At 41.7% G+C, this 14,349-nt stretch overlaps 2 protein-coding genes across 2 annotated transcripts in view; both read left to right on the forward strand.

Annotated features, from left to right (window-relative positions):
- Positions 1-14,349, forward strand: part of ADGRD2 (adhesion G protein-coupled receptor D2) — a 288,081-nt gene that overhangs the window by 128,980 nt on the left and 144,752 nt on the right. The window contains exon 14 of the mRNA XM_078784001.1: positions 14,111-14,166. Within this exon, the coding sequence (XP_078640127.1) occupies positions 14,111-14,166 (56 nt within the window). The remainder of the gene's footprint in view (positions 1-14,110; positions 14,167-14,349) is intronic.
- Positions 9,148-11,817, forward strand: LOC144893334 (uncharacterized). Its single transcript, XM_078783744.1, has 2 exons — positions 9,148-9,855; positions 9,945-11,817. The coding sequence occupies exons 1-2, from the start codon at positions 9,760-9,762 to the stop codon at positions 11,508-11,510; spliced, it is 1,662 nt and encodes a 553-aa protein (XP_078639870.1). The 5' UTR covers positions 9,148-9,759; the 3' UTR covers positions 11,511-11,817.

A 14,349-nucleotide genomic window follows, 5' to 3' on the forward strand; every position in this document is an offset into this window, starting at 1 on the left:
TTTGCATTGTTGAAAGCAATTAATTCCATAACTCAATATTACCTCTATTTATATATACTAGGGCGTGCCCGCACGTACGTGCTTGCCCGTACGTGCTTGCAAAAAAAACAAAAAAAAACATGCGTGCAAACAACAACAAAAACTTTGAAACCACGTGGCAGTAACGACCACAGAACCCCCCTTCTATTTACATGCAATGGTTTGGTCCATTCGCAAAGCCAAAGCGAACGACCACAGAACCCCCCCTTCTATTTACATGAAATGGTTTGGTCCATTCGCAAAGCCAAAACGAACGGCTTGCGAGTACGGTGACCATACCTTGGGAACCACTTGTCCGATTAATTTCAAACCTTGAAAAGGCACATCCTCGGGTCCCCAGCAATATACCTTACCAGGACTAACCTTACCTTACCTTACCAGACTAAAATTACCAGGACCATTATCAAACATTTATCAAAATATTAGGACCATCATCACACCAATGAATGACTCAATCCTTTAATGACTACATCCAAACCCAGACATTTTGAGTTCCGTAACTTTAATACTTCAAATTTTCCATTCCTTCCCTTCCTGATCTTTCGATGTAGGGATGGGTTCTTTTTAGGATCATGTTGCATCGAGCATTATTTTCCAAAACAGTGTGAACATTAAACCACACCAAAACCTCTGACATCCCACCATTAACACCTATTGTAAGCGTGCCGAATCAGTAAGCATCACCCCTCCTATGAGCCTCGACCAGAGGGTGGTTGTTACTCACAAACACTCGTCGCTAGCTGTTCCATTGTCTGCCGATTCCCACTCTGCTGTTTTTGTCTCATAATCACCAAACAAGAACAGTACACATTTCCTGTAATTATTTCTCATAATCAGGATAAATTTGGAACAGCCCTTAAACTAACACCAAGCAGATCAATTTTTATATTTAGGTTGAGGTTTCACACAAACTGGTTAACCAAATAATACAGAATTATTATTATTATTATTATTATTATTTTTCAAAAGCACTTGTTCACCAATTTCCCCAAATTTCAGCTTCCTATCTCAAAGGATGGCTAAGATATCGCCCAGACGAACAAACACACAACTAGAACGACGCTCAGTAGAGAGCATATCTCCGCCTTGGTGAACAGTTTATGTTTTGTATCCCACTGATAGGCCGGATCTGGATTCGGACCTGAACCAAAAATGGAATCGGCGTGTTTTTGTCACTTTTTTATTTTATTTTTTATATATATGAATAATATTAAAATAATAACATTAATAAGTATATTATGTTAAATATCATGTATATCGCTTTTCACCCGATCTCTTTATGGTGAAGAATCACTTTAAACAATTCTCGTAGCCGGATTCGCACCTGGGTCTTCACCAAAATCCAATCATTTTGTCCGTGTCACCCATGCTATTTATCTGGCAAATTTCGTCAAAAAAAACAACAGCACTGGTTTTATTTCCTGGAAGCGTCCTGCAAAACGCTTTGCTTCTCGCAAAACGTCCGCCAATGGGAAGTAAAGGGAGGAAAAAGGAGCGGGAGCAAGAGACAGGGTGCCGGAATGGACATGAGGGACAATGAGGGACAGTGAGGGAGTGTTGGTATGCAATTTTTATCCAATCGCCATCTTTCACAGTAATTCTGGACCGGCATGAGGTGGGATTGTCTGTCATGAATTTATTTGTTGATCGAACGAGTTTTAATTTGTCTAAATCCGACCAGTCGTTCCAAAGATATAAGCCGTTTTGTCGCAATACCATAAATTGGAATGAGGTAAAAATATATATATATAAATATAATTCCCTTTCCCGGTTCCCTGTCGCTCGCCGAGCAAGTCGAGTGCTTTGAACAAGTGCAAAAAAAAAAAAAAAAAAAAAAAAACTACTTTACCGGCCTTACACGTCTTGGAAGCAAATGGTCGCAAGGTGCACGCATGCTCCGTTTGCTTCCAGGTCACAGTAAGGCCTTTAATGACCAGCGCCGACCTTGTGCATTTTATTTAGACAGCGCAAAAATACGTATTTACAGAAATCATTTAGGAAAACACGAATTATAGCTACAATCGTTTAAAACGTTTCATCCTTGGATTACCTATGGACAATCACAAGTCCCACACAAATCCTCCATGTATATACAACATAACTATTCCCAAGTTCGTAAATCATACTGGACAAAACAAGACACACTCACCTTTTAAAGACTTGTTTGTGTTCAGTTGATGTCAGCGGTGCCTCCAAATTGTAGAAGAATTTGTATCTGAGAGACTCAAGACTCCAATGACCGGACACAGGTTTACAAAAGGTCTGGTTTATTAACTGGTTATTCACTTCATTCCATTTACCAAATAATACCGCATAATTCAATGGACCAGGTTAACTCTTTTTGCTTTTCCTTCTCGTTCTGCTGATGTTCCTCCGCCACTCCCGTTGGTCAGAGCTCCTGGTAGCAAGTCCTCTCGACTCCACGTTTGCTCTTGTTTATATGGACAAACTGGACTTAATCCCCTGTCCGCTGACCGTTAATCCTTTCTCCGCTAATGCCCCGAGGTCATGCGTGCACCGAGTCCTGGCATCAGCTCGCTCCCCTCCTGCTGTGAGTTCCGTTTACCAAACGATAGGGGGGTGCTTCAGCCAGGGGCTGTGACCAGGTGGACAAGAGATTATCATGTTCGGGCACATTCCTAACACTCATTTACGAACTCGTCTTTCACATAGTTTGCAGGTAAAATGTATCTGCTTTGTTACCAGGTTAATTAATAAGTTACCAGTGCCAATTAATAAGTTACACTGAGTTACACTTCCACACTACCCATAGCACGAGTCGCGGCACAGGATGGAAGGATACCCGGAATCTTCCGCTCCAACCGTGCGGTGTTATTTTCCATACTAGGCTTTTCAACAAACATCGGATTACCAGAAACTCAACCACCGGCCAAATCATTCCCGATAACCAAAGAGATTCCCTCTCCAGGAAGAGTGGCTTGTAAACCTACAGTGACCGGTCCTGACACCAAATCAGACTTCAAATGGATGACATGAAGTGGAGCTTTCACATAGCCACCAACCCCCTGTAAAAGAACACTAATACCAGTTGCCGTCTTCTCTGACAATGGCAAAATGCCTACAAGCATCAAAGATTGAAGTGCTCCGGTGTCCCTCAATACCCTAACAGGTCTCTGGTTCGTTAAGTCTCCATCCAGTGACACAAACCCCTCTGAAATAAAAGGTTTGTAACCCTCTTGAACAAGGTCGTTCTGTGATGCCGTAACTTTGGCATGGGAACCTTCACAAAGCACTGTCCTCCAAGGACGATTTCTTGCATTTGCCAATGCATTCGGAGTTGTACTAGTCTGACTCCGCTCCTGATTTTTCTTTTCAGGGCGTAACATTGGGACATCAAATGCCCAGGTTTCTTGCAAAAAGTGCAAGTAGGCCCAGAGGAAAAACTCGTGGTCTGCCTCGGGCCCCCCGGAAGATAGGTCTGTCTTGGAACTGTTGTCTTCTGATCCCTAAAAGTCACGGTATCAGATTTGTCCTCATAGTCATCTCTAGGCCGCCTCCATGAATATTTGTTCTCCGCACCGGATTTACCATAACTCCCCTGGCTAACTCTCGGCGGAAAGTTAGGTTTGTGGAACCCCATCCTGTGTGTAAAGGCATAGTCATCTGCCATGGTTGCTGCCTCATACAACTCTGGTACTTTCTTTTCATCCAGATGTACTTTAATGTCCGCGTGGACACACTGTTTGAATTCCTCCACCAAGATCAATTGTTGCAACAGTTTGAAGTCTTTTGCAATCCCCTTCGAATCACACCACCGATCAAACATGGTTTCCTTCATTCTGGCAAACCCCACTTGGGTCTCACTATCCCTCTTCCTGGCATTCCTGAATTTTTGCCGGTAAGCTTCAGGGACCAATTCATAGGCTTTGAGAATGGTTTTCTTCACTATCTCATAATCTGCACATTGGTCAATCGGTAAAGCCGAATAGATATCTTGAGCTTTACCCACCAGAACACTTTGCACTAACATAGTCCAGGACCCCACAGGCCATTTTAGCATTTGAGCCACTTTCTCAAAGTGTAAAAAAAACTTGGCTACCTCCTTTTGATTGAAGGGTGGAACCAGCCTCACATGCCTACCAACATCCCAAGTGTTCTGACTAGTTGTTGAACTAGCCGGCATGGATACTACTTCTCTCGGTTCTCCCATTAATTCCAGCTCCTTGAGTTTAAGCTCCTTCTGATACTCCATGTCACGTTCCTTTAACTCCCTTTCGGCTCTCCTTTCCTCTGCTCTTCTCCTGCTCTTCTTTCTTCTTCAACTCTCCTTTCCTCTGCTCTTCTCTCCTCTGCTTTCCTTTCCTCTGCTTTTAACCTTTGCTGGCTCTGCAGTTGCATCTTCATTTTCCGGAGCGCCACATTTTCTTTTTCCTCGGGTTTGGACGAATCCAAGGCTACCTCTTTCCATGTTCCTTGTTCCACCAGAGATTCTACCACCAATGTCTGCATCTCTGCTTTCTTCATATGAGCTCGGACCTCCAAGTTAAAATGTCTGGCCAATATCAAGAGTTCTGATCTTTTTAACGCTTGGAACTCTGCCTCGTTAGGGGACGCCGCAAACTGTTCTGCGTCAAACACCATGGTGACTATTAGTTAGCACCTCTTAACCTTCACACAAAAATTTTCAATTAAAAAATAAATAAATTGGGAATGTTAGAAAAATTCCAAATTTGGGAATTTTGGGAATGTTAGGGAATTATATCCCGGACGAGTGTTAGGGAATTTAATCCCGGACGAGATTTTAGGATTTTTCGAGATTCCGAGATTTCCCGGAGATCAATTTTGGACGAGCCCCCAATTTCCGTTATCCCGGACGAGCCCCCAATTTCTGTTACGTGCTCCTCCCCAAACCCCCTGGTCACGGTGTACCTCCGAGCCCCGAGAGGAGTCATGGCAGAAAAATGTGTTATTCTGTTTGTCAAAGATCAACGGTGAAGCCACACCAATTGTTACCAACAAACAAATATTGTGTTAAGATCACACAAGAATAACAGTACAACAACAATAGTAATCAAAAGTACAATCAATATACGTATATCCTATGATGGTACCATCAGTTTCGTAATATATAACTCACTGTGCTCCAAGTGAGTGAAACAAGAACATTCCCAATGTCTCTTTCCTGGCTTCAAACCCAAAGTTGATTCCGGCTTCAAGCCAAAGTCGATCCGCTCCAGCGATCGTCAGAACAATGTCCAATCGAGACCAGAATCCTGTTGGGTTGGCAGTTACAGTCCTGCTGCCAAAGCTGCGCAAAGGCGCCCTCAAGGCGACTGGGAAATCCAAAGGCGCCCTCCAGGCTACTGGGAAATCACACCCTCGGGTATGGACGTTTCACGGCTCACAGTCGGCAAACTGCAAATTAACCTTCAAAATCCGCGTTACACACACCCACACCAGATAAACGTCTGAATGCGGTGAAAACGGCTGAAGCGAAGCAAAGAAACCTTGCGCGACGCGCAAAGCGCGCGAGTCAAAATGGCCGACGCCCGTACTCGAGATGTAACGGCAGTCCAACGATTCTCTTCGGAATCGACCGCAAAACCTGACACGCAGGTTGATCTGTCACAGCGATAACAACTCTGTCGCAGGAATCCCTTTCCTGGGAAACCCAAAGTTCACTCGTGACTCTTGCTCGCCAACGTTCGCTCCAGACCGCAAAGCAACTATGCTTCTTCTCCGACTCACTCGCCCCGCCTTCTTTTTCTCCTCTTCCTCTTCGTCGTCGTTCGGTTCCCGATCCGGTTTTCGGTTTCTTTTAACTCCAACTTTTTCACCTTTTGAAAACAGTTCATAAACAATAAACCTTTTGAAAACAATAATAGTACATGGAATCAAAAATATTTACAGTGGATGAAAACCACAACAACGGAAGTGATGAATCCGTAACACCACCAAGTTTCGTCCAAATCAGTCCATAACTTTTTGAGATATCTTGCTATATGTTGGTTTTAGCCCTATTACTCAATGGTGAAGAATGACTTTAAAATTAAATAATTCTCATATCCGAATCCATATTCAGATTTTCAGCAAAATCGAATCGATTCTTCCTTGTCACACACACAACCTGTCCACACAGGTTTGTCCAGATTCGTCCATAACTTTTTGTGATATCCTGCTTTGTATCGTTTTTGATTTTGGCTATCTCCCAATGGTGAAGAATCACTTAAAACATTCTAGTAGCCGGATCCCAATCCAGATCTTCACCAAAATCGAATCATTTCGTCCTTGTCACATTGTTCCCTCTATCCTTACAAGTCTCCCATTCCCTGCCACTGAAAAGCATCCCCATAGTATCATGCTTCCACCACCATGCTTCACAGTAGGGATTGTGTTGGATGGGTGATGAGCTGTGCTCAGTTTCCACCAGTTGTAATTTTGCAATCAGGCCCAAGAGTTCAATTTTCAACAGACCACACAATATTTTGTGTCATGCTCTCAGAGTATTTAATGTGCCTTTTGCAAACTCCAGGCATGCTGTGATGTGCCTTTTTCTCAGGAGTGGCTTCCATCTGGCCACTCTTCCATAAGGCCGAGATTTGTGATGTGCTGCAGAGACTGTTATCCTTCCAGTAGGTTCTCCGATATCAGCCAAGGAACTCCGTAGTTCTGTCAGAGTGGTCAGTGGGATCTTCCTGACAAAGGTCCTTCACCTCCTGGACAAAGGTCCTTCTTGCCCAGTTGCTCTGTTTGGTAGGACAGCCAGCTCTTGAAAGATTCTGGGTAGTTCCATATTCTTTCCATTTCCTAATGATGGAGCTCACTGTGCTCTTGGGAACTTTCAACACGCTAAACATTGTTTTATACGCTTCCCCAGATGTATGACTCCTCATAATTCTATCTGGGAGTTCTGCGGACAGTTTATTGGACTTCATGGTAGAGGTTCTGCTCTGACATGCACTGTCAACTGTGGGACCTTATAAAGCAAGGTGTGTTTCTTTCTAAATGATGTCCAATCAATTGAATTGTGGCCACAGGTGGACTCCAATCAAGTTGTAGAGACATCTCAAGGATGTTCAAAGGTATTTGTCCTGTACGACTTGAATTGTAAGTAGTAGGTTGTAGACAGCAACCGCACAGGGTAGTACTACTGTCCTGACTTTGGAGCATTGAAGTGTTGCCCAGAACCATCTTACACTCTCTGTGTCCGGATTTCTGGTCTTATTTACTGTCTCACTCAAACTACAGCTACGAGGCTAGCTAGCTTCAATCCCTCTTTCTCGCAAAAAAAAAAAAACATATACTTTTCATCATACACTTTTCTCCTCTTTTATTTAAGGCCTGGCCTCTGGGGTTATATAGTCCATGCCTGGAACCTCCAACATTAAAAAAATTTTTTTGATGCACCTGAGCTCAATTTGGAATGTGATAGCAAAGGGGTTGAATACTTATTAACCCAAGACATTTCAGCTTTTCATTTTTAGTTAATTTGTAAAAAATTCTCAAAAACAAATTCCACTTTGACGTTATGGGGTATTATGTTTAGATCAGTGACCAAAAAATCTCAATTAATTCCATTTTATATTCAGGCTATAACACAACAAAATGTGAAAAAGTCAAGGGGTGTGAATTCTTTCTGTAAGTGTACATTATGTAAATGAGTCAAGTGTACATTATGTAAAATCATAACCATGCAAAATGAAAATGGCGAGAATGTAAAGTATGGAAACGGCAAAGAGCATGAGTAGAAACCTAACACATGAAAATAAGAAAAATAATTTAATGAATGACTTAGCTAATGCATCCGCTTAGCGAGTTGTAAAATAGGCAACAACAGGTCGAGTGGTATTGTGAAGCTGTAATAGCTGGACTCATCACATCCAGACTTCAATAAGTAGGTCCACCCCACCAAATGCAAGGCTCTATCTCCATAGATCACCTCAAGCACAGATAGTAAAGCACCTAGTCTATGGCAGCTGGTGAACTATAATATAATGTGAACCATTGTGTCTGTCCATGCATCCGTGTGTTCGTCTGTCTCCTGTTTCTGGCGGCCACTTTCCATGCTGCATTTGAAAAGCTGCGCATGCAGGCAAAGCTCAACATCCAACCAGAAGAATAGCATGGTACCAAAGGAGATAAATTTTAAACGCATAAATACAACTGTAATTGGTTTGTTTAACAGTGTGTGCCGTATAAGACGTTAGGATTACCACAAAATTGAACAAACCATGTCAGCATTGTTAAGAACGGCAGCCCAGAGTGAAATTCTTTGAAGAAACGTTGATCACAATGCGATCATTCATTTAAAGAAAAACCTCCATTTATCATTGTGACCTGAAAGTAATGTTTAATAATAAACTTCAGATGTCCAAAATAAACTTAAATTAAATTCTGATTTAATGAGGCGTAATTCGTTAGAGTTAGAGCATCCACTCTGAGTCGAGGAGTTTGGCATTCCAATCCCCGGTCAAGTCATTTGTCATATCAATGACTTTAAAAAAAAAAAGCGTGGTGCTTCCTTGCTTGATGCTCCACATTTAAAAGGATAAAAGAGCATGTACACACGCACACACACACACGCACACGTGTGTGTGTATACAGTATATATATACAGTATACACACACACACACACATATATATATATATATATATATATATATATATATATATATATATATATATATATATATATATATACTGTATATATATATATATATATATATATATATATATATATATATATATATATATATATATATATATATATATTAGGGTGCATCAAACGCCCTTAGGTTCTTGGATTTTAATGTCTATTCTCTCAAATGTTACACTTGTTGGTAGAAGTATGTATGCAAAAAATAAATGAAATCAGAGGTGGTCCTGGGTGGCCACCGGCCACTTTTATATATTTAGGGCCATTTTCGGGGCCGCACTATGTAAAAATGTTTGATTTTGTTATTTTACACCCAAACCTAGTCATGTTTGGTATCAAATTGAAGGTCTTGATGAGAGGAATACAAATATAACAATTTTATGCAAAAAACGATGGTTTGATAATTAGTTTGTATTTTTACATGAATGAAATCGGAGGTCTAATCGTGGGTCCCATACTAGTAGTCTAATAATATCCTTTATTTTCTTTCAGATGGCAGATAAGAAGACCAGATTAGCAAGTGCCATTTTTGGTCTTGGCAATGCTTTTACAGAAGCAGATGGTACATTGACAGGAGTCCGCCTCCCAACTTGCCGGCAGGTTCTTCGATGCGTGATGTGGTACATCCAGAAAGAAATATGTGAAGGCAAACAAACTCAGCCACTGAAATGGAAATCTGCCAGCATCGTCCTTATCCAGCTGAAAAAATTCTACACTAAAGCAAATATTCCTATGCTTTCAGACCATCAATGCTGCAAACTAATACTTGACCTTCTTAATGACAATAACAAATTGCGTCAAATACCTGTTTCTCGCCGAGAATCTCCAAGCACTTTGGCTAAGTTGCAAACCATGAATGAACGTCTTGATAAGACCTTTGGTGTATGGACAAAAGATGCAATGACAAACATTAAGAATGAGGAAGATAGAGTATTTTTAGAGTCAATGAAATCTGACAGAGTAGCCTCATTTGGTGGTGTTGACAAGAAGAAAGTTGATAAAGATCATAGAAAAGAAAAACGCCTCTTAGCGGAAGCTTCAAGACGAGAACGTCATGAATCATCCAGTGTACAAGAGATGACAATTAGTTCTGTATGCTCTGATGATAGTGACTCTGCAGATAGCTTGGAAGAAACTGAAGAAGAGGCGATTCCAGAGTTTCAAAGGAAGCGTAGTCACCACAGATCAACATATGCAGGTACATCTGCCTTTATTCCTCATGATATTCTGAAAAGACATTCAGTTGTGTCTGTTGCTACTCGACTAAACATAACTCCTGTTCAACAGGTTGCGCTCACCAAAGCTGTAATTCAAGAGGCAGGAGGTGATCCACGTCGTGTGGCCAAGTCGTACTCAACTGCTGATAAGGCTCGACGATCAATAACAAGTGCTATCGCCAAAGATATTCAAGAAAATTGGATCGCCCCAACAGCTGCAACACTTCACTGGGATGGCAAGCAGATACCAACGCTCACAAACAAGAATGTCAAGGAAGAAAGATTGCCAGTGTTGGTTGGGAATGCCACTGATGTAAAGCTACTGGGGGTGGCTAGATATCCTCCTGGAAGTGATAGGTCATCAGGTGACATCATTGCCGAGCACACTTACACGTATCTACATTCATGGAAGTGCAAACAATCAGTTGTCAACTTATGTTTTGACACAACAGCATCAAACACTGGACACGTTACAGCTGCCTGTGTTACCATTCAATCAAAACTGGACCGTGCTCTTCTGTGGTGTGCATGTCGCCATCATGTTGGAGAGGTAATCCTGGATCATGTGTTTGACGTTCTCAAAATTGAGGCATCAAAGTCTCCAGAAGTATCTTTGTTCCAAAAATTCCAGAAGAATTGGGAACGCATATCGCATGCAAAGAATGAAAGTTTAACCAAAATTGACATTTCCATGTACAATGACTATGCACAACAGCTGCTTTTATCCTGCAAAAACAAGGTTTTAAGCACAATCCGCACAAGCGCTTCATACTGTAGGGAAGACTACAAGGAAATGGCACAACTCTGCCAGGTAGTCCTCGATGATGATGTCACAAAACAAGGAACACTCCACAGACCAGGGGCCATGCATAAAGCAAGGTGGATGTCAAAGATTCTTTATTCCATCAAAATATGCCTACTTGAAGAGCAAATTTCTCTACTACCTCGAGGAACTGTAACAACACAACATCAACAGAAAAAACTGAAGGAGTTTGTTGTTTTTGTTGTTTATATTTATTGTGATTGGTGGCTCATATGTCAGTCTGCTTCAAATGCCCCATGGTTTGATTTGTGCTTTTACAAGACTCTGCTCAACTATAAAGCTGTCAACTCAACCATTTCAGTCAGCGCTGTGAAAGCCTTTGATAGACATTTGTGGTATTTAACCCCAGAACTGGTTGTTTTGGCACTGTTCAGCAATGCAATTCCTCAAAAGGATCGTCGTGCCCTTGCAGATGTGTTACTGGCCATACAACCAGATGAAATGCCAAGCACTCCAAAACACCGCTACGGTTCTGGATATGGCAAACCGTCATTTCCAAAAATTACAGAAGCGACAACCCTGGCTGATCTTGTGAACGAGGACTCGTGGTTTACAGTAAACCTTCTTCACCTAGATATGACCTTCCTAACAGAGGATGTTGACACTTGGCAGAACAATGAGCACTTCAAGGCAGCCAAGTCCATTGTGGATGGGCTTAATGTTGTGAATGACCCTGCGGAGAGAGCAGTAAAGCTCGCAACTGATTTTGTCTCAACTGCAAGAAGAGAAGACCACTTCCAAAATCTTCTTCAAGTGGTTGAATGTGACCGCAAAGCGAGGCCAAATTTGCGGAAACGAGCAAAGTTGGAGTAGTGACATTGGCGTTGTGCTTAATACATTTTCAAACTTTTAATCAATGAAAGTACAATACTACAACACTGTACTACAACTTTGTAATATGAAGAACGATTTTGGTTAATTTTACATTGACATGTAAGGTTGTTTTAACTGTTTGATATTAGGCATTTAGTAAAAGTAGGACTTTACTTTTGTATATAGGTATAATGGTTAATTTTACATTATCTTGTAGTTAATTTTACATTATCTTGTAAAGTAGTTTAGCTGTGGCCCTAAATGGCCCTAAATATATAAAAGTGGCCGGTGGCCACCCAGGACCACCTCTGATTTCATCTATTTTTTGCATACATACTTCTACCAACAAGTGTAACATTTGAGGGAATAGACATTAAAATACAACAACTTTTTGAAAATCATGGGGCGTTTGATGCACCCTAATATATATATATAGTTAGGTTAGGAAAGGCTAATGGGGGTAATAAAGATCAGATAATGTGTCAGAATTGTGGATAACCATAGTTGATGGTGCACTGCTTGCTTGAAGCCCTGGAAAGAAGAGTGAGACAGAACAGTCTCCGAAAGGTGGTTCCACAAATGGGAGAAGTGAGGAATAAAGAGTTGAGGTGTGCAGTTAGCCTGGATTTTGCATGTTTAACCAGGGAGGGGCTATTGGAAGAATGTATGCATCCTGGAGTAGATAGCGAGAGTCGACGGACAGAGAACAAATGGAGCAATATCGTAAGATAAACAGTAGAAAACAGAGAAACCTGCCTGCGATGTGAGAGGAACAAACCTTGTGGTTCGGCCTCATCGCGAGAGATTCCAATAATTTTTTAGAGTTTCACTTATCTCAGAGATCATTAGACTCAGAGATCCAATGCAATACCTTCATCATTAGTCTTTATGAACTATCCCTATCTAAGTAGGTGGTACTTTAGAGCTTGACCCAAATGACTAGTACTGAGGAATGGGTCGTCAATTAAGGATATTTTGTGTTACATTATTTCAGAGTTATATGAGGCAAGATTCCCCTATCAGGAAAGATGGGGTGAGTTACCACTTCCCCTCCTTTTCAATATCCTCCACAGTAATTCCATTCAGTATAGTGTTGTGTGGACGGCAACCTCTTAGACAGGGAGCTACCACACCTGAGTGGTAACCGTCACATACTGAAGCTAAGGCTTCAACAATGGCTCGATTAAAAATATTTCTCCTGCGCTGACATCGAGCAAATGTTCCCAACTTGTGATCCAATTTGAGGTAATCCCATGCTGCTTATAAAACAACATTACAATCCATCCAGGAATTGCAAATGAACCCAATTGTTTGCAGGACAAAATGGCGGAAGCACAGGGCAAGCCCTTCTTTAAGAAATATATTTATAATTTGTCACACAATAAGTCACAATTCACAAGAAACAAAATCACAAGACAACAACCTATCTCCCCCATAAGTGCCAAACACACACGTAACCATTAAAACATGACCTGGGATGTGCAGCAGGAAATCATGGTAGCTGGGTGAGCACACAACCGGAGCATGTAGCATTGTAGCACGCAACTGGACAGGCGGCTGGGGCATGAAGCTGGAGCAGAACATGGAGAAGGTGTACACACATGGTGCTATCTCCTTCTCTCTCTCTCTCTCATTCCCCCAGCAAACAACCAGAGCAAAAGCGCCTAACATCCTCACAGAGCTGTGTTCTATTAGCCAACCGCACCCCGAGGAATTCCACAAATCACTGGCAACAAGGTCTCCACTGCCCCGCATCCAGCGTTTTACCATCTCATCCCCGAGACCCTCATGACTCAGGCCTCCTATGCCCACCTCCACAAGGATCAGCTTCAAAGACGTTCACCAATCCCTGTCTCTCACACATTGGCCACCGACAGCAGGACAGAGGAGATGTGACATCACCCCCATCCACCCCACACTGTTCCAGGCTCTGCCGGTTTCAGGCTGGAGTCGATTCGCTCCAGCAATCGCCAGAACGATGTCCAATCGAGACCAGAATCCCATGCGGATGGCAAGTACAGTCACACAGCCCCAAAGCTGCACAAAGAGAAGAGACATGAGACCTCTTAATCAGCCAGCTATGTTTTAAGCAGAAAATAACCGTCCCCTTGCAGACAAATCTTAAACATTCCTTTCCCTAAACACACAAACACTTAATACTGGTAAGAAGTCCTAAAGCTATACGAACATATCAAGTGTCTATACAGCCTTAATAAAACTATTGCCTCTTTCCCCACAAACATTATAATACTGAACTTTGTTATTTGAATCGTCTGCTATACCGTCATCCAGAGAGCACTCGATCAGCTACCAAGATTCAGGATACTGAAGATATAACCAGGAAAAACGAGGATATATGGGAATGTGAAGGGGCACTTACTTAGACTAAGTTCCTTCTGTCCCTTCTGTATTTCAATAACAATTTGTATATTTCACTTTAAAGATACCTTCATATGATGTTTTTGGTTTGACCGCGTACTTGGATATACCTTTAAGTTGCATAAAAATTATGTTATTACTTTACAGTGGTTTCTTTGGAAGTGTTGATCAAATATAATACCGAATAAGTGGGCTAACAGTGATATTTGCTTCTCTTGCAGGAAGAAATCCTCAGTCCAAGAAAGTCTGTTTGTGTTTTTTGGAATTTCAGCCTCAAGTGAGTTCTCAGCCTGGGTGGTGATAGTTGAAGAAACTGCAAAGCACAATTTTCCAAGTTATCCTGCTGGCTTTTATAACCAGATGCAGTATTAGTTTTCAAAGGCAACCCCATTTAACATGCATCGTATGAATCCACCAGGTGTGCACCTTTATAACCTGCTAACAGCAGGACAACATGCTT

The sequence above is a fragment of the Myxine glutinosa genome, chromosome 8, assembly GCF_964187855.1.
Source record: "Myxine glutinosa chromosome 8, kmMyxGlut1.1, whole genome shotgun sequence".
NCBI classification, from domain to species: domain Eukaryota; kingdom Metazoa; phylum Chordata; class Myxini; order Myxiniformes; family Myxinidae; genus Myxine; species Myxine glutinosa.